This window comes from Hibiscus syriacus, unplaced genomic scaffold (genome assembly GCF_006381635.1).
Source record: "Hibiscus syriacus cultivar Baekdansim isolate YM2019G1 unplaced genomic scaffold, ASM638163v2 tig00110557_pilon, whole genome shotgun sequence".
NCBI lineage: Eukaryota > Viridiplantae > Streptophyta > Magnoliopsida > Malvales > Malvaceae > Hibiscus > Hibiscus syriacus.
In genome coordinates this window covers 683808-708827 of record NW_024062780.1, presented here as the reverse complement: position 1 = coordinate 708827, position 25020 = coordinate 683808, and the positions used below count along the sequence as shown (strand labels likewise).

Sequence of the window (25020 nt, the reverse complement as noted above, 5' to 3'; positions counted from 1 at the left end):
TGATTCAGTTGTTTTAAGGTGCATGATTGTTAATTGTTTCCTGAATAATCACATTGTATTGGAAACAAGTGTTAGTAATGCTCAATCCCACATAGTATTGGAAATACTATTGGGAATGATATTTAAGGCTTGGCTTTCCCACTTCCTTGTTGAGTGATAGAGAACAAGGGGGACTCTCGCGCGCCGCCGCCGCCGCCGTCCGTCTCGGGTCGTGGTCGTGGTCGTGGCGTCCGCGCGAATACTATCCTTTTAGAGAAAATTATTAAGAAACAAATGCAATACTACCAGTCGTTGCGATTTTGGACTATTGTAACGAATTTGGAATAAATCGCAACGCGAACTTCGACTATCGCAATGCGAACTTGGACTATCGCAATGCGAATATGTAAATCGCAATGCGATAGTCGACTATCGCAACGCGAACTTCGACTATCGCAATGTGAACTTGGACTATCGCATTGCGATTTACATATTCGCATTGCGATAATCCAAGTTCGCATTGCGATAGTCGAAGTTCGCATTGCGATAGTCGAAGTTCGCATTGCGATAGTCCAAGTTCGCATTGCGATAGTCGACTATCGCATTGCGATTTACATATTCGCATTGCGATAGTCCAAGTTCGCATTGCGATAGTCGAAGTTCGCGTTGCGAATCTGGAAACTGATTTGCGATACCGGAGATCGCGTTACGAATTATCGATCGCATTACGATTTAGTTGGTCATTTTGGCAAATCCAAAAAAAGTTGGTTAAAATCGTATATTATAAAGCATTTTTGGTCAATGAGGTTATTTTCTCTTATTATGATGATGAAATTCGAGAAAATGAAACCGGCGTTGTTTTTGTATCAAATGAACGTGTTAAAATATCATTCAAGAAAAACATAACTCTTGAGGAGCTGATAACAAAGATTTCGAGGAAGATTCATGTTGGAAGTAATAGAAGAATGTCGTCATTGCAATACAAATTTCCAACATCATTTTGTCATTAACTTATACAGCGTTCGAACTTTCGAACAATGATAATGTTCAAATGATGGTTGAAGCTCAAAGTAATTATTCAGACGCCGCTATTGAGATGTATGTACATTTTGTTCAAGTGTGTGCTGTTCGGGGTCAATCATTAAGCTCCCACCATGGGCTGGCTGAACAGGTTAATCAAGTTGACAGCCCGACTACAATAATTTGTAATGATTTTAATGCCATAATGGGGAGACATTCATCCGTAACTCCTTACGATATGTACCGAGGTAGGTCCACGAATAATCCATCCAAGCGAAGTAGATCGCCTTTCATTATATATCTGCAAAAAAAAATATTAGTAAAATATTAAATAAATTAAAATATTTAAATAAATTAAATACATAATATTAAAAATATTATAAAATATACCTTAAATAGAGAGAGTATTTGAGAGAATTTGAGAGAATATAGTGTGATGAAAGTAATAGAAGATGTGGGTATTTATAGGGAAGATTGGGGGTAATTAAAGGTATAGCACGCCTCATGTACCGCGCTATACCCACGTGTCAGATAAACAATTATAGTGTGGATCAGGGGCCGTGCTATACCCACGTGTAAGTCATGTCAGCGTATAACGCGGTATAGGGGGCGCGCTATCCCCACGTGACGCTAAATCAGCATATAGCACGGGACAGAGAGCGCACTTTGTTGCTACGGATGTTAGATCGAGAAATATAATCTGATCGATGTTAGATCGATAAATATAATAATCATCGGTGATTTTTCGAGAAAAACGTCAATATTTTGGGATGCAAAATAAATAAATAATGCTAAGCGAATTGCATTAAAGGATACTAAAAAGACCTAAATAACCCTCTGAAACTTCTATCTTCGAAGGTCATCAGTGGCAGTGCCTCCATTGCCAATCATTAAAAGAGAAAAAGAAATGCTTAGTCTCCATTATTTGCTGCTTCGAAGCAACCGTTCATCACCATTTGCTCCTTTCTTTCAATGGGTTAAACTTCAACATCAACATCAACATGGCGGGAGTATTTCCAGTGATTTTAATCCCAAGAAGAAAACCGGCTTACCATCATCGTCTTCTTGGATTGCTCGTGCGGTGGAGAAAGATGCAGAGCAGCTTGAAATATACCCAGAAGAGGCTAAGGAAGCCCTAAGAAACCTTGAACAGCAGCTGCAAACCCTCTCTGATAAACAAGTCAGCACTCCTAAGATCAGAGGTAACTGAAATTTCCATTCATTTTTTCTTTAATTCTCTGCCGTTGTTTATGTTTTGGCAACAACTTGTTAATTGAATTCATGGATGCTGTTTGGGTTTTTTATTCTAGAGTAATTTCGTGTTTACCAAATGTTCTGTCCTGCTTAAACAAGTGATTTCTCCCAAAGAAATCAAATGAATAGCTTAATCAGTAGAGTTAAAGCAGCGAGTAAGTAGCATCATCGACTTGGGTTTAGTCCGATTTATTCATTTAATCTTAATTAGCAATGATATTTGTTGTACCTCCTCCGGAATTATTCTTTCGCAAATTACAATCCGTAAACTAAAGTCTCTGGAGCTTGGCAGTCATTATCTTCAAAAATTATAGAAAAGTCCAAGAGATATGTTATGATTAAATTTAGGGTAAATTCTGTATTTAATATCTAAACTATTAGTTTTAATCTATTTTAGTACCTAAACTTTTAATTCTTTTTAAAATCATACCTAAAGTTTAATTTTTATTTATTTTAATATATCGCCACTGAAAATTTTAGTTTAGGTACTAAAACTGATAGTTTATGTATTAAATGCTTTAAGTTTTTAAGTGCGGGTACTAAAACGAAACAAAATTTGATTTTGAAAAAAAAATTAAAAATTTAGATACTAAAACATATCAAAACCGACAGTTTAAATATAAAAATGTATAATTTACTCTTAAATTTATTAATTTACGATTGTATTTATTTATTTATTTTATCTATCTACAGACAACATGATGATGATCATAACATCAGGCATGCACAAGAATAAGTTTATAAACTCTACCATCAAAAGGAATAGACTTCTTCTTCTACCTCTCTCTTTACCTAGAGATATAATATGTCGTTTATTATTTTTAATTGTGTATCCACCGTACACCGATCGATTGTGATTCTTCGTTCAAATTAAAAAAGAACGAACCGTTCTGAAGTTGGAATTTCAACCTCCACGAATCCTTCTCTTATACAGACATGGATGTCACTGATCTTATTTACTAGCCTGTTGACGAAATGTAGTAGTGACATGTTTAGTTTCAACTGATTGCAGCTGCAGATGTAAAACTCACGGTGATGAGATGGAAGAAGAAAGCCCAGAAATTTCAGGGTCTTCCCTAGCATATTTAACTGTTGTTCTCCTTGCCTTCACAATCTTCTACAATGTGTTGTTTTATTCGGTGATAAAGCCGTCCATCGATGGACCAGAGTATGATCCTCAACCTGGCAGCACCAGAGGTGCGGCAGTTTTGCAGTAGTCCTTGCACCATTAACACCACAAGAGTCTTTCCAGAGCTGTATCTGTTAAATAGCACCGGAATTTTAGTAGTATATTAAATAAAACCCCTAAATCCGAATTAGTCGATCGAATATAAGTGGTTGAATAAAAGAAAAAACTTAGAACAATACAATTATTATTGATATTAGGATAAATTACTTACTCAGTACCTAAACTATCAGTTTCGGTCCGTTTTAGTAAATAAACTTTCAATTTTGGTATGTTTTTTAAAATCATACCTAAAGTTTAGTTTTTGTTTCATTTTAGTACCTGCCGTTAAAAACTTTAGTTTTTGTTTCATTTTAGTACCCACTGTTAAAAACTTTAGTTTTTGTTTCATTTTAGTATTTTGTTTATTGTTTGGAAAATCAGGTTCAAAATCATCTCTTCCATCATCCATTGGTTTAGGATCGCCGGATTAACTTATCTTCGCTGTGCTAATGGTGTTTCCATGGACCAACAATACATTATCAAAGCGACATATACACCTCATAAGAAAATTTGAAACAAATAGCTTGTACATAAAGGTTTATAATTTTATATGTTTGCATTGCAGTGTTAGTAAACAGTCAGTTAAATTAACTTTATCAAGTGAAAATTCAATTGATTTAATTTTTTTGTTTTATTTGATTTTAAAGATTTATTCAATTCAATTATCAATTTGTAAAATTCAAACCATATAAATTTTTTTGTTCAATTAATTTGATAAAATAAAACCTTCAAAACACTAAAATGTTCCTAATAAATAGATAGATTATCAAATTATAAATTATAAAGATATAATATATGTAATTAATTTTTGGGTAAACTACATGTTTAGTACCTAAAGTATCACTTTTGTTCTATTTTAGTACCTACTCTTTCAATTTTTTCAAAATCATACTTAACGTTTAATTTTTGTTTCATTTTAGTACCCCATTGCTAACTTTTTGTTTCATTTTAATACCTAAATTTTTAACAAAAATGAAACAAAAAGTGAACTTTAAGTATGAATTTGAAAAAAATTTAAAGTTTAGGTACTAAAATGGAACAAAATTGATAGTTTAGGTACTAAACATATAGTTTACCCTTACTTTTTTTGGTCTTATATGTAATTGAATTTTATAGCATAATGCAATAAAATAACTCTAACGTTTGACAGTAGAGTCAAATTTACCCTGATTGATTTTTTTACACATATAACCACTCAACGTTTCATTTTGGGTCAAAAAACACTCTTGGTGGATGGAAATCGTTAATCAACTGACGGTCAACGCCTGGTGATGACCAAACATGTACACGTGCACGGAGATGTTGATGCGGCTTGCCCAACTCATACATAATGACATGGTATGTCCACGTGTGATGCCACGCCATCAAATATTTTTTTTTAAAAAAATTAATTAATAATTATTTTTTACTAAATTATTAACAACCAATTATATTTTATCACGTGACATATGGAATTTTTTATTAAATTAAAAAAGGCGGGAGTAAACCTCCAAAAGATGCACCCTTGGGCCTAATGGATGAAAGACTCAATGCCTAAGCACTAAACCAACTCATTTGGATGTTATTTTTATGTTAATAACAATATTTAAAGTATATCGTAGCCATCAAAATCACAACACAAACACTTTTTAAACTTTTATTTTAAATTTATTTTTTTATTAAATTTAAATTACATACTCTCTAATTAAATTCATATTTTAAATTTTAATTAATTCTAAATTTATAAACTTTAAACAGAAAATAAAACGGTTTAATATTTTATTTTAATTTTTTAATATTATATTACATACTCTCTAATATTAATTAACATCCATTGATAATGCCACTGGTAAAGCGATGATATAAATTAAGAAAAGGATCTAAACATTTAATTGGCATTTAATTTCTTATTAATTGAATATAATTAACTAGATTTTCATGTGGTGTAATCCTAATCGTATGATTTAATAATAGTAAAAAAATATCATGATTTTAATGACATCAATTAACGGTACCACCAATTTAGATTTACTAATAATACCGTAAATGTAAATGATCAAATCGAATCACATTACAGTATAACGGTTAAATATCTAATGTCAACATAGTAGAAGGACTAAAATCAAAATTAGACCTGGTAGCAAGTCATGGAGGGCATTTAATGTCAGATTGGCTTTGCTGCAATTACTGAGGTATGTAATTTAATAAAAACGATAACTTTAAAATAAAAGATTAAATCGTTTTATTTTCTGATTAAAGTTTATAAATTTAATTAGAGAGTATATAATTTAAATTTAAAATAAAAATTTATAAAATGTTTGTGTTGGGGTTTTGATGACTACAAAATTCTTTAAATATTGCTATTAGCATAATAATAATAATATCCAAGTGAGTTGGTCTAGTGATTATGCATTGAATTTTTCATCTACCAGGCTCAAGGCATATTTTGGAGCCTCTTTCCTAATTTAATAAAAAAAAAAGTCTCATGTATCACATTGGTATGTTCACGTGGACATGTCACATCATCACGATCAGACTAAAAATATTTTTTTATCTAAAATAAAATATTAAGTGTTTAAATGTGTCAAAAAAATAATACATATAAATTTAATATTACTGTCAAATATTATGGTTATTTTATTATATTATGTCAATTTTATAGCAACAAAAATGAAAGTCCCGTGCCAAGCACGTGATATGGCACCACAACAAAAAGTCGAACAAAAGCCACGACTGCGTGCTATGCAGTGCGGTAAGCACCCAGTTTATTTGGATAAAATATGCAATTAGTACTTTTTAGTTTTAGTTTTTTTTAATCCTTAAACTTTTAATTTTTCAAAATCAAACTTAACATTTAATTTTCATTTCATTTTAGTATCTCGTCGTTAAAAATTTAATGCTTTTAGTACATGAACTATCTGTTTTTATATGTTTTAGTACCTAAACTTTTAATTTTTTTTCAAAACTTAAAAAATCAATTTTGAATGGGAGTACTAAAATGAAATAAAAACTAAATTTTTTAATGGTGAGACACTAAAATGAAATAAAAACTAAATTTTAAATATGATTTTAAAAAAATTGAAAATTTAGTTACTAAAATGGATCAAAACTAATAGTTGAGGTAATAACATATAATTCACCCTTTTCTTTGAAAATTCAGTAAGCACACAGTTGGTCGTTGTAGTTGGATATTTTTAATTTTTTAAATTTATTTTTATGCTGATTATCACGCTTCACACAAACAAAATCCTGATCGGCTGCCAATCACTATATTTCCATTCTGCTTCACTGAGCTCATCTCTTCGCCTTTTCCCTTCCTTTGTTTGAAAACAAGGTTGAAACTTGTTTATTTATTTTCCTGAAACAGCGTCAGATCGAAGGGATAGGCTTTGGCTTTTCTCTGAAGCCATGACGACGTCGTTCGGAACTGCGACGAGTGTCGTGACACTGAACGATCCAATGATTCGATTGCAGAGCTTTACGGGGTTGAGATCTTTGCATTCTGTTGCTTTTCCGGGAAATGTTAGCGCCTTTCCGGTTCCCTTCTCCACTCCTTCACTAATTAGAGCTATCTCCACGGTCAGCTTAATTTCGTTTTCTTCTTATTCGTGTGTGTGTTTGAGTGTATAAAGCGAGAGAGAATTGCTAGTATAAAATATTGATCGGTTGAGATTGTTTTAACTTTCTCATTTAACTTTTATAGGAAATGAAGGAAATGGTGCTTGCCAAAGTGTTATTTTTAAGTAAAATGAATATATTTTCCTTTACGCTTCACTAATTTTAGTATTATTTTTTTTAAATGTAAATTTGTCAAATTTGTATTGCATTGTTTCTTTCTGTTTTCAGTCAGTCAAGCCTGACAAGACTACTCCAGAGCCGAAGCGAAGTAAAGTCGAAATATTTAAAGAACAAAGCAATTTCATTAGATACCCTCTTAGTGAGGAGATACTGAGTGATGCCCCCAATATAAACGAGGCAGCAACTCAATTAATTAAGTTCCATGGGAGCTATCAACAGTATGACAGAGATGAACGAGGTACAAGGTCTTATTCCTTCATGCTTCGCACTAGAAACCCCGGTGGGAAAGTCCCAAACCAACTCTACTTGACTATGGATGATCTTGCCGATCAGTTTGGTATCGGAACACTTCGTTTAACTACGAGGCAAACATTTCAACTCCATGGTGTTGTGAAGAAGAACCTCAAGACCGTAATGAGCACAATCATTAAAAACATGGGTTCAACTCTTGGTGCGTGTGGGGATCTCAATAGGAATGTGCTTTCTCCTGCAGCACCTTTAGTGACAAAAGAATACCTGTTTGCGCAGGAAACTGCTGACAACATTGCCGCTCTGTTAACTCCTCAGTCAGGTTTTTACTATGACGTATGGGTGGATGGGGAGAGATTCATGACATCGGAACCTTCAGAGGTTGTCAAAGCCAGGAACGATAATTCCCATGGAACGAATTTCCCCGATTCGCCTGAGCCGATATATGGGACTCAGTTCTTGCCGAGGAAGTTCAAAATTGCTGTGACTGTGCCAACTGATAACTCAGTCGATATTCTCACGAATGATATTGGTGTTGTGGTAATTTCTGATGAAAAAGGGGAGCCTCAGGGGTTCAACGTCTATGTAAGACATCGTGTTACTGACCAAAGAAATCGTCTTACACACTTATATACGTATAAATATCTATTTCTTGTAATTGTCATTGCAGGTTGGTGGCGGCATGGGAAGAACCCATAGGCTAGAGACCACTTTTCCGTGCTTGGGAGTACCACTGGGTTATGTGCCAAAACAGGACATTTTGTACGCTATTAAAGCCATTGTTGCCACACAACGAGATCATGGCAGAAGAGATGACCGGAAATTTAGTAGAACCAAATATTTGATCAGCTCTTGGGGGATTGGAAAGTTTAGGAGTGTTGTCGAGCAATATTATGGAAAGAAATTTGAGCCTTTCCATGAGTTGCCTGAGTGGGAATTTAAGAGTTACTTGGGATGGCATCAGCAGGTTTGTGTTTTAATTTGGATATTTCATACATAAGGAATAAGGTCTTTGGTTTGACTTGTGTTCAAGTACCGACAGTCTTTTAATCTTTTCATATTATACTTGGCTCTGATTGTTTCCATCTAAAGCATGATCTCTTAGTTTAGTCACTTTTCTGATTGGTTATAAAATTTTGGCAGGGTGACGGTGCATTATTTTGCGGGCTCCATATAGATAGTGGTCGTGTTGCAGGGAAAATGAAAAAGGCTCTGAGGGAAGTAATAGAGAAGTATAATTTAAATGTTCGAATCACCCCAAACCAAAACATTATTTTGTGTGACATTCGTAGTGCATGGAGGCGTCCCATTACCACAGTTCTTGCTCAGGCTGGCCTGTTGGTAAGATGTTTTTTACTTGCTATACTTACCTCTATGATTTCTGAGCCTGCACTCTACAATGTCTGCAAAACTTTTAGAGTTGAGCATCTTAATCGCATGGTTAAGAATATTTGCCTGGTCTGTTGTGTTAGGGTGGGTTGGCGACATAACGTTATAATTCAGATTTTAAATAAATTTTATGGCATGTCGGTAGTTAGACAAGACCGATAATATTGAATCACAAGACCTGCATGTCGGTAGTTAGAGAAGACCGATAGTATTGAATCAACAATGCAAGTGTTGGTTTCTCACAGAAAATCCTAATATTTAAACTGTGTATTCAGACCGCATTTAATATATTAGTGGTTGGTAATCCTAATATTTTTGTGAAGCATGGGATTCATCTGGAGATAACTAGGGAGTGATGGCTTTGTTTAAAATCCATGTAGTTTTCACTTTACACTTGATCTTTAGCTGTTTTTCCTTTTTCTTTTTAAATCTTCCTCTGGTTGCGGACTTGCTGTAATGTTATATGGTTAGTTAAGAAGTGTTCCCTTACCCTGTTTATTCTGTTATAATTTGTACTTTGAATTAGATTTCTAGCTGACTGGTTCTAGCTGTGAACAGCAACCTAGATATGTGGACCCCCTGAACTTAACTGCTATGGCTTGTCCAGCTTTCCCACTTTGTCCATTGGCAATAACTGAAGCTGAGCGTGGCATACCCGATATCCTCAAGCGAGTCAGAGCCGTCTTCGAGAAGGTATGTTTACCAAATATACAATCTAGTTAAATTCAGATGACCCTTGTTCATACAACAAGGCTGGCCTATAACGGTTGGCTGAAATTGTGATCCTTTTGATATGTTGTGCATGGTATTCAATTTATCTTCAAATTTATTCTTTACCATTTTTCTTGTTTCAATTTCCGTAGTCTAGTCAACTGTGCGAATTCTCCTCCCTATATTATTTGAACGTGCCTGAAATCTGGTTTGGATCTCCAATAAATAGATAGGCAATGCCTAATTTCAGGTTGGTCTCAAGTACAAGGACTCAGTGGTGATACGGATTACCGGCTGCCCTAATGGTTGTGCTAGACCATACATGGCTGAGCTTGGACTGGTTGGTGATGGTCCCCACAGCTATCAGGTAGTTCAATCATTTGATGTGATGCCTTTCTATCCTAATCAACTAGTATGATAACTTGGTAATCTTGTTTTTTGTTGTTGAAATCAGATTTGGCTTGGAGGAACACCCAATCAAACCCAATTAGCAACCAGTTTTATGGACAAAGTCAAAATTCAGGATCTTGAAAATGTTTTTGAGCCTTTGTTCTACTACTGGAAACGAAAACGACATCTCAAAGAATCATTTGGCGACTTTACAAACCGCACTGTAAGTACTGGGACAAATTATCTTCTACCTGGTCAGTTTTTATTTGCATTTCTTTGAGATATAGAATGCTGGTTTCTCTCAGGGATTTGAAAAACTTCAAGAACTGGTGAACAAATGGGAAGGTCCAGTGCAAGCACCAAGGTATAACCTAAAGCTCTTTGCTGATAAACAGACATATGAAGCCATGGAGGAGCTTGCTAAGCTGCAGAACAAGAGTGCTCATCAGCTGGCGATCGAAGTTATCCGTACTTTCGTTGCTGCCCAGCAGAACGGTAGAAGTGAATAAGTCGTCGGTTTCTCTTCCGGTAACATCCGTCATGGAAAAAATTCGGGTTTTCCAAAACTCATTTAGGCATTCAAGCTTTGATATTGTTCTGTAAATTAGCATGTGTTATTCTTTCCTGTTTTCTTGGTGAGAAAGCTTCGAATTGGTAAGTCCGAGTTTGATATGCAGACGACGTTACTTGTTTGCAATCAGCCCAAACCAAGTCCGCATATGCAATTAACAGACAAATTTAAGTCAGTATTATTTGGCTATAAATTTATTTTATTTATTTAATAATTGTTATAAATAAACGAGACGAAGCAATAATAGGAACAAGAAGAAGATATAAAAGTAAAAGGGGAGTATTGTATTATTATCTTAATATGAGTTGTATACAATGCTTTCTTTGAGCTCTATGTTTATAAGCACAAGGAGTAGATATCATGTAAAACTCTAACTCTAATTGATATTAAAATCATAATAAAGTATATAAAAAACATATCTAATAGATAGAGATAGACATCTACATAAATAAATATTTATAACAATAATATGATATTATAATAGTAACAATGTAAAACCTATTTATTTGTTTTTATTAACAAAAGTGTATATTGTATGAATATTTGTTGTCGATATTGTTCAAGTAAATCATGTATCAAAATTTTAGTCTTAAAATATGGTATAAATACGATGTCTACATGCTGCGTGTGTTGTCAATAGATTAAGAAAGTTTTGAATAGATATTACATTGTAATCACCCCATACTATTAAAAAAAAACTAGTAATATCATTATTTTAGTATCTTTAAGATTGAATTGAAATTCTATATTATTTACAAATAATCATTGTAGAGAGCTACCACATTTTTGTGTACAAACTATTGTCTAAAAAGAAAAATTGTGAGAGAAACTACACGTGGTAATGATATTTTAGTTAATTGCATGAAGTTGTTTATAAAAGAAAGATATGAATGGCAATGGCAATGGGGGGTTAACTAATAAGTAAGCTACGAAACGAGGTAGTTTGTTAAATATAGCAAACGCAAACATTGCAGTTGAAAACGCAACTGTCAGAGAGGAGGAGAGAGATAACGATCTGCAATTCCCCACCCACGAAAGAGACAACAATTAAGGGAAAACCAAAATAAAAATTATGAGCGCCGGAGAAGGGAAAACCGTGTGCGTTACTGGTGCCTCAGGTTACATTGCTTCATGCCTTGTTAAGCACCTTCTCCATCGTGGTTACACCGTCAAAGCCTCTGTTCGTGACCCAAGTTTGTTCTTTTCTTCCCCCCCCCCATTTCTTTTCATGTTATCGTTTCGTGCTTTTCCTTGTTTCGTCATCATTTTTTCATTTTCTTTCTGGGATTTGAATCTCTTCTTATCTTTTTTAATGTTAATTCTTGTATCCTTCTTGTGCTCTGATTGATTACTTTGGTGCGGGTACGTGTCCCGTACATGTTTATTCATTTCTTTAGCGATTTTTCATATATTTGGAAGATCATATGTCATTGTTATGCTCAAGTATGTGCCAGACATAGGTACAGGATATGAATAGTACTTCGAAAGGAAAAAAGTCCGAATAACAGAGGTTTCCTCTAGGTTTAGAGGTGATTGAAAGAAATGTGGGATGCTGGAAAGGGTTACTGGTTGCTTGATGTGAAAGAAAGAAAGAAATGTAGAATGCCATAAAGGGGTATGGTTTCTTGATGAGAAAGAAATAAATGTGGAATGCCGGAGAGTGTAGCTCCGTCACTGATTATACAGGAGACAACTTTTTTGTTTCTGGCATTTCATTGTTTATGTGGTAGATTCATAATCACGGGATAACCTTCCTTGTTTTCTTTTGCATTTCTCTTGTTTGTTCTTATAAGAGTTGCCTAGACGTTTCCTAAACCAGTTCCAATCATTTTAATTAGTTATTATTCCTCGATAGGTGATCCGAGAAAAACACAACACTTACTTGCACTCGAGGGCGCCGAGGAAAGGCTGAAATTGTTTAAAGCAGACTTATTGGAAGAAGGTTCCTATGATTATGCAGTTGAAGGCTGCGAAGGTGTTTTTCACACAGCATCTCCCTTTTATCATGATGTCACAGATCCACAGGTTGATGTTCAATCCTTTTTGTATCCACTGTATACACTGTGTTGTTTTTATATCTGTCCTCGATTAATAAGCTTTTAACTCTTCATTGCTCATCTCAGGCAGAATTACTCGATCCTGCTGTGAAGGGAACACTGAATGTTCTGAACTCATGTGCTAATACCTCTTCTGTCAAACGAGTGATCTTGACATCTTCTGTAGCTGCAGTCACATACACTGGGAAACCTCGAACTCCAGATGTTGTGGTTGACGAAAGTTGGTTTACCGATCCTGAGTACTGTAAAAGCTTAAAGGTAACTATATGTGCTATGCATCCGATAGTATATCGAGATTCGTGTTGTGCTTTATATGAACTTGGCCTGTTATACTGAAATTAGTATGGAAAAAGAAACCAAAAAAATAAAGGATTTGTATATGGAGATGCATTCAAATGAAAGTATCTTAGATGCAAATTGTTCATTTCTGTGCTAGTTACTGAAAAACAAAGATAAATCATGTGAAATATAACAACATTCACTGAATCTAACTTTTTTTTTCTTATTATTTTTTCAATGCTTGAAGATAGGCCCAGCTTGTATCAAATGTGAGTTTAAGCTAGTTGATAAACTAGCTTACCATTCTTTCAAATTGCAGAATAGGTTCCAATTTCATAATTTCTATAGGTTTCCAGTCTCGATATAAATAATTTAGCCATCAATTGTTGTCGACATACGGATGCATTCCTCCGATTTTTCTTTCTGGTATCATTTATAAGCGGATTCGAGCATCTGGAGATTAGGATTTAAACTATTAACAGCAGGCATATCCTCTAATTGACTTGTAGACTGGATAGATAGTAGGTGAAAACTTTGAGTCTCTTTGACTTGTAATTGGCTACTTCTATAATAGTTGTTGTTTCTGCTATCTCCAGTATTCCATATTTTAGGGTGTGGCTTGGAGATGGTGCTGTAACAAGTTGCCTAATATTTTATCATGTCATACTGTTTTCTTTCTTTATGATAAGATGGTATTATTTCTGAATTGTCATCTTTTTAATTCAGCTCTGGTATGTAGTCTCCAAAACCATAGCTGAGGAATCTGCCTGGACATTTGCAAAAGAGAAGGGCCTCGACTTGGTTGTCATAAACCCGGCAATGGTGATCGGTCCTCTTTTACAGCCAACACTTAACACAAGTGCTGCAGCAGTTTTAAGCTTAATTAAGGGTAATTTTTTCCTGGCTACTGTTTGCCTTCAAACCCTGAACATGCCATTTGCTTTATAGTTGATGATCGATATCCATTACACTAGTGATCGACACACACACACTTTCTTTAGTGATCTTCTGAAATAATACCCTTCCAATATATTGCTTCCCTGGTTTAAAAAAACCAATATTAAGGCCCTCTTATCAACTCCTCATGCGTGAAATTTGCGTATACGTAGCGTAATAGTATCCCTGATAAAAATTGCAAGAATTTGCATGCTGGAACTCCAGTTATTATGACCTTGTTAACTTCAAATACTTCGAAAAAACTCTAACTTGTTGACATAGTTGCCACTCTTGAGTTGCATGCATGCCTTTTGAGAAGAATGTGGACAATGCATCAGTTTTAGGGATTTCTTTTGTTTAAGTTTACACCTGCTGAGGCTATCCATCTCTATCCATCTCTTCTCGATCCTCTGTTCTTTCTGCAGGAGCGCACACATTCCCGAATGCAACTTTCGGTTGGGTTAATGTAAAAGACGTTGCGGATGCACACATCCAGGCATTTGAGATTCCATCAGCTAGTGGAAGATATTGTTTAGTCGAGAGAGTTGCACATTGCTCGGAAGTTGTAAAGATCTTAAGTGAGCTATATCCTTCTTTCCATCTCCCAGAAAAGTAAGTTTTAAACTTCTGAATTTTAAAGCATACTACATAACAACCTCTGAGCCACGTGCTTCTCTTTCTCTCTTTATACCGAGCACTTCCCTTCATTTTTAAGTCAAAAACTCGCGATTTTTTTTCTGAGTCCACCTTTCTATATGCTTCTGCATCCTTTACTTTCATTGCTTCCATGTTTATGATATAGCTTTAGACATTTCATTCAGAACTATTATGATCTTATCCAGTACTTTAAATAACCAAATCCAGACTTATGGAGAAAATATATTGTAGGATATCGTTGAATGCTCGTCGTTTCGGTTATATGTACTATATACTGAAGCAGTGAGCGGTTTTGATAAATTGGTGGCAGATGTGCAGATGACAAGCCTTATGTGCCAACGTATCAGGTGTCAAAGGAAAAGGCATTGAGTTTGGGTTTAGAATTCACTCCCTTGGAGGTGAGTCTCAAGGAAACAGTTGAAAGCTTGAGGGAAAAGGGATTTGTCAGCTTTGATTCTTAGTAGCTCTCTGTGCAGCCCCCTTCTTGACAAATAAGGGGTGAATAAGTTTTTTGATGGCTTTCTCCTCCATCTTCTTCTTCTCTTCAAATTTCTTGAGATATTGACCCTTTTGCAGTTGGCTTCTGGTTATAATTGTTTCAGATGATTTAGTAGGGAAAAGGGTGATTTAATAGTGAAAACTACGTTTTGGACTTGACTTCTAATTTTAATTCAAGCTGTGCTCAGTTTGTTATGAATTTATGAAATAATCACTCCCATGGCCTTTTTGTTCTCCATAAGGTTGAGAAAAACTTGTTCATGAAATTCAAGTCGAGTCAATTTTTCGAATAGAATTGAGTTTTGCTCACACTTATCCATCCATACATATATATATATAGGAAAACAAGCGAAAAAGTAAATATGAAAAATCCACACGCACTCTGTATATTTTCCCCAGTTTCTTTTTCCTGTATAAGCAGATAAAGCTACTCACAAACAAACATCAGATATTCAACACAATAATAATCAACAATCACATGTAACATATAGCAGTGGCATATTATCAATGCCTTTGGTTTTGAAAAAAGAAAGAAAGAATTTAGTGTAATGGAGAGTTAAGACCCCCCTCAGAAGAAAGAGAATCGAGAGGCTGGTGGCGTTTGGAAGAAGACAAGGATGGTATCTTCCTGAAGGAGGGCCTTTTATCAAGATGCTCAATTGTTCTCTTGGCATAAATTTCTTGAAAAAATGGCGAAGCCTTTTCTTTTGTCTTCAGAATCATGAAGAAGACAAGGCGGTCGCATACGAGTATGACCACCACTGCAGTTAAATCCCATCACTTGGACCGATCTATCGTCACCCCAAAGTAATGCGTGACGATTTGATCTCCGGTTAGTTTCTGATCACCCGGTAGTAGCGGATCAAATTCGAGGCCGATGAAATCATTCTTGTAGGCACCCTATATCATCGCATAGTTAGTGATTGTGATGAGCAAATATTTTAGTTTAGCTTTAATAGATGGATCATACCTGAAGCGCCGATGAACTGAAACTGATGTATTCAATGTGGTAACGCCAGAATATCTTAAGAAGATCAGGCAGCAATCTGAAGAAGCCCGATGTCATCATTAGAATCTCCTGAAAAGTGAAGACCTTGGGAGTTAAAATCACTGTTGGAAAACCTGAAAAGATGATTAAGTAACCCGGTTTCGTTTACTTACGATAATTCCGGCCCCGGAGTTGATTCCCATTAGGTAATTGGGAACCAATGAAGCTACCACCACCATGAGGCTCTCAATCACAGTGATGCTGAAGAAGATATTGAGGCAAAAGAACACGTAATGCGAAAATCCGGATCGAAACTTCACCAGGTAAAATGTTATTGTTCAAGTGATGAGTGCAATAGCAACCAGAAATGGGAATGAGGAGAAGAAATTGGAGAGTGTATAAGCTGCAACTCCATAATATCTATTCACCCTTTCTTTATTAAAAACCTGTTACAACAAACAAAGTATTACATGACAACAGCAACCTTCTTTAACTTGACTGAATCAAAAAGACTTTCATTTTACCTTCATTTCTTCGATGACGGAAGGAAAGCCTCCGCTCGACATGAAGGTCATAAAACCTGTGATGAATGCGCAACAGGCTACACGGGCAAGAATTGCGGTATTTCCGTATCCGACATCGTAGAAGATGGTTCCGACACAGATGGATACAAGTATATATATCCCAATCCTTGCCCAGTAATACCCTGCATCTCTACACATGTTGAGAAATGATCGTTTTGTCAATGTTGTAAGTTGCCTCAACCATGTTGCTTGACTTCCACTGATTGCTTCTACCTCAATTCCTTCCTGAAATCACATCAACTTTCTTTCAGGCACTGTTTTGTATTTTAGACTTTTAGACATCAAATAAATAAGTAATAATTTTGATTACTTACAATTTTAGATATTTCTTGAATCCTAGCTTTTGCCCTTTTTGCGTACTTCTAGTGCCGGTACTTTTCGACGAGGGTGGCCATGATTTGTGCTGTTGCCATGCTCGTGAAATTATTTATTTCACTAAAATAGTGACCCTTTTTGCCCTTTTTGCGTACTTCTAGTGCCGGTACTTTTTGTATCTATATTTGTTCGAGTTTCTTGATTAGATTTAATTTTTCCTTGTATGATCTTTATGTGATCTTAAGTTGTTAGTTTTGTTTTAATGATTATATGAAATTTTCCTAATTATGTGTTTAATTTACGATTATGATCGTAAATCTTTATTGTAATTTATGATATTTTTTATTTTAAATAATGCTGATAATAAATATGAACAAATTTACTTTGACATTTCGTATAGGCTAATAATTTATTAACCCAGAAAAATAAAATACCTAAGCCCGGTCGTGGTGAAAAGATTGCCTTGGCTGATAAGAAATTAGCTGAAAATAAGATTATACTTGGGCTGCTTATCAGGAGAGAAGAGGCCGAAATGGAGCTCAGTTTCAGCCGGACCCTTGAGGTCTTCATCAAACATCGCGAAAAGATAAGTTTCGATGGCTTGCCCAGGCTTCTTGGGAGTTCCATTACCGACATGATCGATCACATTCTGGTAATAAATCCCTGCATTCTCCACCGTCCCCGATTCTACTCCGGCAGACGGCCAACCAGTCTCCGACACAACAATCCCCACATTGGCACCCCCAGCATTTTCCAAAGCAGAATAAAAGGAATCCAAAATGGCATCGAACATGTTTTGGTAGTTCAAAGCGCCGTCTTGAATCACAGTTCCCGGAGCAGTAAACAAGGCATAGTCGAGACGTACGTTCTGGGGATCGCCAATATAGCCATAATAAGGGTAGACATTGGCAAGAAGAGGCGCACCGGTGGTTGCTAAGAACATGACAACGGGTGTCATGTAAGGGCTTGCAACTGGACTGAAGGAGCCTGCTGACGGAGGGTAAGACGGGCCCAACAGACTAGCTTCCACCGATGTGGAAACCTTGATTTCATCGCCTAATCCTGCTGATACCAAAGCACTGTAAATGTTTTGCATTGCGGGCAGAACATATTGAGCTTCGAGGTCGTTTGGTCGTATTTCGTTCCCGACTGCTATGTACAGAATTTTGACTGCTGGAAAGAAGGCTAATACGTTGTTTTGGACCCAAGCGTTTGCATTCGAGGGAGTGGCGAGTGACTGAAGGTCTCCATTGGGAACACCGAGGATTAGTTCAACGTTTGCTCCTACAAGAGCCTGGAGAGTTGCTTGATCTGGATCGTACAGTCTCATTTTCCCGATGCCATTCGACGTGTAGAAATTCACAACGTCGATAGCAGAGGGCAGATTATCGGCAATTCTTCCATTGCATACGCCAATCGGTTTTGTTGCTCCTAAATCACATACAAATATAAACAATTTACTTCTTAAAGCTCGCTGCAACAAATGTAAACAAAAAAAAAACAGATGAGGATGGAGAGAAGTCGAACCTGTTATCGTAAAGCTGGCAATAAAAATTCCCAGGATTAAACATGTTGCGACCATGCTAGTTCTGTTGACACTTTGGAAATCCATGGAGGTCAAGTATTTTTCCTATGGAGCTCACAATAACACTTGGAATATACATATACAACATATTGATTCTCTTTCTATGTATAGAGATTGTGAAAGTGAGAATTTACCATTATTTTCAGGCAATTGTGAATGGGAAGTAATTACTATTAAGATACGTGTGTTATGATCATTGCATATTTGCTATCTCTCGACTGCTATGGAAATTGAAAGTACGTTATGAACTCAGTTCTGCAAATCAAGGAAGTTAATAAAGGTCGTCAAGGCAATCAGACATTATAAAAAAGTAAAGTGTGAATCACATTATATTATGGTGGATATTTTCTAGATAATTAGTGTTAACTTTATAATTGAAAATTTTATCAACAAAGTCGATTCAAATGGTAAGCAGCTTGATATTTTTTAAGCAATGTCTCAGGTTCGAGTTATTGTGTATGCAGAAAATACTCACCACCAATATCAGGTGTGCAACCCGGGTAAGTCCAGATTAGTCAATGCGAAGCCTTAGAAATGGAGGGAACAAAAAAATTTATAACTGAAAATTTTATTTTTCAACATAATTATTTTTAATTTGATAAATTATATTTATAATCACTTAATTATAGAAAAAATTTATTTTGACCATCGATCTTTCAATTTTGACCCGAAATTTTTTTTAATCCTTCAATAAGATGTTTATATATATCATAATTTGATGAGAAAATCGATCTTATTTACTTAAACTAAAATTATGATTAAATTAATAAAATTTATTACTAACAAAGATTAAATGTATAATTATATCAAAATTTTTAACTGCCACATCATCTTATATATTAAATTACATGAGTTATTGTATTATGGATAAATTTATAGTTAAATTATTTTATTTCAAAAGCTACAATTGCATCATTGTATTTTTTAATTGTAAATTATTATCGTTAATTTTATAATTAATATTAATTTGTTTGTTATATTTGATGTACTAATCATTATAATTAATAAATAAAGTGACATGATTATTATAGTAGATAAATGTAATAATGGATAAATAAAATATTATATTGTCTAAAATTGTACGATCTCTGTCTTTAGATATGTCATTCATCTCACCAATGGTAGACTTATCACTGTTCAATTCGCAAAATGGAGTTCTAGATCTTCCAGAAGCCTAAAATTTAAAATTGATTTTATTTTTTAATTAATTGAGTGATTTATTAATAACTTTTTTAAAATTAGATAAACTACTCATAATTTTACTAAAAATTGAGGGACTCAATTATAATATTATTAATTACATCTTCTTGTTCAATTAACTGACCATATTCTCATATATAATGGGGTGAGAGGAGGTAAGGTAATAGATTACCCTCAACGGGTTGAGAGCAAATAAACGATACAAACATAAATTATTCAACAATATTTTTGAATTAAAAAAATGATTACCATTTTTATAATCTTACATTTTATTAAAAAAACTCTAATTGTTCTCTTTCTTCATCCTCTCCCCTTTTTTTATGTACGGTTTATGCGATTTTCGATAAATCAAATTAACTTTCTTCTTGTTTAGTAGACAACACCGATTTTTATATTTCTTATCAATTGTGGGTTGATTTTTTTCTTTGTTTCTTTTTAATTTTTTTAATAAAAATAATTATGTTTTTTTTGACATGTTTATCTTTGTATTTGTAGTACGTTTTTCTCTGATTTTTGGTAATTTTCAGTTGTGGGTCGTTATTTTCGTTTATCTTTTATCTAATGATTGAATTTGAAATCGACACGACTAATAAAAATGACGTGTAGTTGTCAGTGGTCTTTTAATAGTTTTATCTTCTTTTATAGTTTGTTTATCGATGCAATCAGATTTGTTTGTATCTATATTTTGTTCGATCTTTTTTGTTAAGTTTTTTAAACATTTTCTTTCTAAAAAGATGACTTAAACTAAGTGCTTGGAGTTCAGGGATAGATCTACAGCGGAGCGGATGAGGGTGGTCGGCTCCAAAAAATCTAAAATCACCATATATTTTCCAATTTTTTTATATATATTTTTTATTAAAAATATATTTTCGTCCCTTAAAATTTTATAAGTTCAAATTCGCCCCTATCCTAAAATCTCGTATCTATCCCCGTTGGAGTTGTTTCACCCTTTTATAAAAAAATATTAGATGAATTCGACTCACTGTGTCTTTAATTTGTGATCTCATTCAATGAGATCTATCCATAATTTTTTCTAAGGTTAACTTTTCTACTAATAAATAAAGAGTGTGTAGTTATTTGAAAATTATATTAAGATACATAAATATTATTAGTTGTTCCTATCTATAAATAATGAGTGAACAATTATTTGAAAGTTACTTTGAAATGCATTCTCTAAAATTGAATTTGAAATGACATCTCTAAACTGGATTCGTTTGATTTTCAAATCAGAAATATGGGATCTGATTTCTGATAAGTCTGGTTCAACAGATCTAACTTTTTCTATACTTGTTCTTGCATCTCCTTCGATTTCCACTCGAGTAAAACCCAGTCCTTCGCAAAATTGAGCCCATGCAAGAAGGCGATCGCCTCAGCCGCCAAAGGTGAGACCACCTGGTAAGAAACTCTACATCTTGAACCCAAAATTTACCCATTTGAGTCCCTAATCACGCAACCTGAGCTTGCTAATAAGTAACCCGCATCCACACCACGGGGTCACTAGGGGGTTGCCACAAAGTCTTCGAAAGAGGGTTCTGATGATGGAGAACACATGTCAAAGAGTTGAGCTCGTTTATATAGCCCCGCACGAAGGTAAAAATCTCATTTTGACTCTGATCTATACCTTCATGCACATACTTGTTTCGAGAAAACCTTAGGGCTCAGATAGATATAGTAACAACTTTCATCTTGCATTTATCCAGATTCTTAAACATCCAACCAGATATTCAAATTGCGGACCGAAAACGCGATAGCGGCCTTGATATTGTGTTAGATCTGCCGTCCGAAATTGATTTTCATGATTTTTACGGTGGGTAACAGATTCACACTGATAACAATATATCGCGCTCGTAATTTAACGGGTAACGGTGGATTACGTCGATCACGAGACGCTATAAGTGTTATTCCAACCGTGATTCCAACAACAATTTTTTCTTTGTTTCAAAAAATGAAAGGTCGGGGATGTTGAGTTGAGAGTGAAAGCATAATTTTTTTTTCAAACAATGAAATCGGGGAGGGGAGAGTTGAGAGTAAAAGCAAAATTTTCTTTTTGTTTAAGACAATGAAAGGTCGGGAAAGGGGAGAGGGTTTATTTCTTTTAATTTTTTAAATAATTTTTAAAATATAATTTTAAAGGATATATTAATTTGACATCAATCTCACTTTTAGAATTTATAATTTAATCTCTAGTTTAAAATGTAAATTTTAATTTTAATTTAATTTAATCTTAATTTAAATTTCTGTAATTTAAATTTTATAATTTTATTTTAATTATATTTAATTTAGTTATTTTAGTGTAAGTTGTGTAACATTTTAAAAAATTCACGACTGCGATATCCACAATGATCACAATGACATCCGTTGTGTCCGTAACCGTGATAAACGTGATATGACCGAAAACGTGACCGCAAATACTATTTAACATCTAACTAAACCACTCTTGAAAATTTAAGTGTAACACATCAGTAGTTCATTGAAAACCTAAATTGTTCCACAACCCTTAAGCATAATGACAATCTCGACTAACATGGAGAACTGAGTCTTCAATCTGGGGACATCTAGGGCAGAATGGTTTATTGACAATTCTTTTAATGAAAAGATTCTGAACGATAGGTACGTAATTAAACAAGAACTTCCATAACAGAATAGGCACCTTACTTGGACAGTCAATTTACCAAAGATGTGTTAGAGTAGATTTCAGGTCAGAATCGATTAATGTAGTCTCAGAGAGCAATCTATACCCACTTCGAACGTCTTTTCGCCACTCCAAGCTTGAGCATCCCTAATAGCCGAGGAGGGGATTCAGATCATCATAATTCTTTCAACATCCTCTCTCAAGAATTTTGTTTCCAAAAGGCTCACATTCCAAGTTCGATTAGTATAGTCAATCAGATCAGCTACCATTTCCAATCCCTCCACTCGCGGCGTCGTAATTTTCTCAAGTCTTTCCCCAAGAGCCAGTAGTCATTCCAGATGGACACTGATTACCCCGTACCAATTCGCCAACATAGACCAAGGTCAAGGAGGCCCCTCACGCTCCAAACAGATCGCTAGATCAGGGATGGGTTGGACCCCAGATGGGCATGAGAGAAGGCTGTAGTGGGGTAATATTTTGCCATGAAAATATGAGCTACAAGAGATTCGGGGTTTTGAATAAGCCTAGCTAACAAAGCTATATTGAATTTGTCCATATCCCTAAATCCCAAACCTCCCTCGTCCTTTACAACGCTTAAGTTTGCCCACTTGCATCGATGGATCCGTCGTTTAGATTGATGATGTGACCACAAAAAACGAGCCATTATAGCCTCAAATTTATTGCAGAGCCCTAGGGAGTAAAAAGTAGGACATTGCGAATAAGGGAAAATACTGTAAGACGGACTTGATAAAATCTCTTTTCCTCCCATTTATAGTTGACGAGAGCTCCAACAGTTAATCTTCACATCGAATTTATCAATTAGAGCAGAGAAAGCTTTCTTCTTGTTACGCCCTACTAACGTCGGCAGTCCTAAATATTTTTCCGGATTATCAGAACTTTTAACTCATAGAATTCTCTTAACATCTTCCTTGTTAGCATCGATCACATTTGTCCCAAAGAAGACACCAGATTTGTCGAAATTTACAAGTTGACCCGAGTTCTGGGCGTAAACCTGCAAAAGGTTCTTGATATTCTAAGCCCAGTGGCAGTTGCTTCGTCAAAAATTAAGCAGTCATCTGCGAACAATAAATGTGTGAGCAAAGGGGCTCCACGAGAGACTCGGATACCTATAATACTTCCCATAGAAACAGCGCTGTTAATAAGAGTGGAGAAGCCCTTAGAGCAAATGAGAAATAAATAAGGGCTGATAGGGTCCCCCTGTCTTAGACCACGGGAGGGGTAAAAGGTCTCACCCATTTTCCCATTGATTCTCACCGAGTAGGAAACCGATTCAAATCAGTTCATCAACCATTGGATCCAGATTTGAGAGAAACCCATTCGAGATAACATTTCTCTGATGAAGCACATTCGACTCTATCGTAGGCTTTGCTCATGTCGAGTTTCAAAGCGAAATAGCCTCGACTACCATACCTGCGATTTTTAAGAGTGTGCAAAACCTCATAACTCATAAGCAAGAATGATATTATCCGAAATTAAACAGCCTGGAACAAATGCGCTTTGAGACTTGTCAATACAACAACGCAGCACCGATTGAAATCTATTGGCTAGGACCTTTGATAATATTTTGTAAATAACATTACAAAGGCTTATGGGGCGGATCGAGGACATATCTTTCGAGTCAGGAACCTTCGGGATCAGAACTGTGAGTCTTGTTAATCTCATGAAGCTGTATCTCACCTTTCAGCACCATCGAACACAAACTTGTCACTTCTTCACCAACAACATGCCAGAACTTCTGGTAAAAAATACCGTCCGGTCCAGAAGCCTTCAAAGGGTTCGTGGATTTAACTTTTGTGGTAACTTCCTCATAAGAAATATCCTTTATAAGGTCTTCATTCATTTCGGAGGTTATCCGCACTCGAACACTATCCATAATAGTACTTGAAGGAGATGGACCTTGGGAAGAAAACATATTAGCAAAATAATCATTTGCTATATCGCACAAGTCTTCCTCCTCTGTTTGAAACAAGCCTTGCTGGTCATGTATGCCTTTAATCCTATTGCGCCGATGACGATGGGAAGCAAAACTATGAAAGAAACCAGTGTTTCTATCACCATGTCTCAACCAATTCGCCCTCGCTCACTGCTCCCAGTAAAGTTCCTCACGGTCGGCTTCAATGTTCAGGGTCAATTTTGTCTCGATGATTTCACCCAGGATATCGTCCGAGACTTGAGCTGAGTTCAGAGAATCTAGCCACTTCTTTAGGTCCTTCTCAGAAAACTTCTTCCCCCTTTTAAGAGCTCAAAACCACCTCTCAAGATCAAGACTTCATTTAACTTAATTAAAAAAGAAAAAGAAATGATATGAAAGTCAAGTGAGTCACGTCATTTGATCCATGAAAGTAAAATTTATTTAATATTTGGGTGCAATTAGTGAAGTCAAATGTTTCTTTAAAAATTCCAATTAATTAAACTTTTTATATACTTCTTTCTCTATGTTCACTAAACTTATTAGATAAAAAGTAACAAAAGAAGGATTAAATCGAAAATGATGATAAAAGATAATTTGTTTGATTATATTTAAGGATTGTGATTATCACCCTTGTTAACATTATTTTAAGTTTAAATTTTATTTTTAGGGTAAATTATACATTTAGTACCTAAATTATCAGATTTGATCTATTTTAATATCTAAACTTTTATTTTTTTTCAAAATTATACCTAAAGTTTAGTTTTTATTATATTTTAGTATCGTCGTTA

The 25020-nt window shown here is 35.0% G+C and overlaps 4 protein-coding genes and 1 pseudogene across 4 annotated transcripts; 3 read left to right on the top strand and 2 right to left on the bottom strand.

The window, feature by feature from the left end:
* The first annotated feature begins 1855 nt into the window (after window positions 1-1855).
* Window positions 1856-3554, top strand: LOC120132122. The gene is made up of 2 exons (XM_039148945.1): window positions 1856-2201; window positions 3266-3554. The coding sequence occupies exons 1-2, from the start codon at window positions 1907-1909 to the stop codon at window positions 3331-3333; spliced, it is 363 nt and encodes a 120-aa protein (XP_039004876.1). The 5' UTR covers window positions 1856-1906; the 3' UTR covers window positions 3334-3554.
* Window positions 3555-6787: 3233 nt separating this feature from the next.
* Window positions 6788-13039, top strand: LOC120131968 (sulfite reductase [ferredoxin], chloroplastic-like). The gene is made up of 9 exons (XM_039148826.1): window positions 6788-7039; window positions 7307-8092; window positions 8178-8474; window positions 8651-8848; window positions 9455-9589; window positions 9858-9974; window positions 10062-10220; window positions 10303-10509; window positions 13028-13039. Exons 1-8 carry the CDS (start codon window positions 6869-6871, stop codon window positions 10504-10506), a joined length of 2067 nt encoding a protein of 688 aa, XP_039004757.1. The 5' UTR covers window positions 6788-6868; the 3' UTR covers window positions 10507-10509; window positions 13028-13039.
* Window positions 11641-14958, top strand: LOC120131971 (phenylacetaldehyde reductase-like). The gene is made up of 6 exons (XM_039148829.1): window positions 11641-11761; window positions 12424-12593; window positions 12692-12883; window positions 13631-13793; window positions 14266-14452; window positions 14808-14958. The coding sequence occupies exons 1-6, from the start codon at window positions 11641-11643 to the stop codon at window positions 14956-14958; spliced, it is 984 nt and encodes a 327-aa protein (XP_039004760.1).
* Window positions 14959-15535: 577 nt separating this feature from the next.
* On the bottom strand, window positions 15536-17273 carry LOC120132072 (annotated as a pseudogene).
* An 87-nt stretch (window positions 17274-17360) lies between these two features.
* On the bottom strand, window positions 17361-18494 carry LOC120131970 (glucan endo-1,3-beta-glucosidase-like). Its single transcript, XM_039148828.1, has 2 exons — window positions 18410-18494; window positions 17361-18310 (listed from the first exon to the last, which is right to left on the bottom strand). Exons 1-2 carry the CDS (start codon window positions 18492-18494, stop codon window positions 17361-17363), a joined length of 1035 nt encoding a protein of 344 aa, XP_039004759.1.
* Window positions 18495-25020: the final 6526 nt, after the last annotated feature.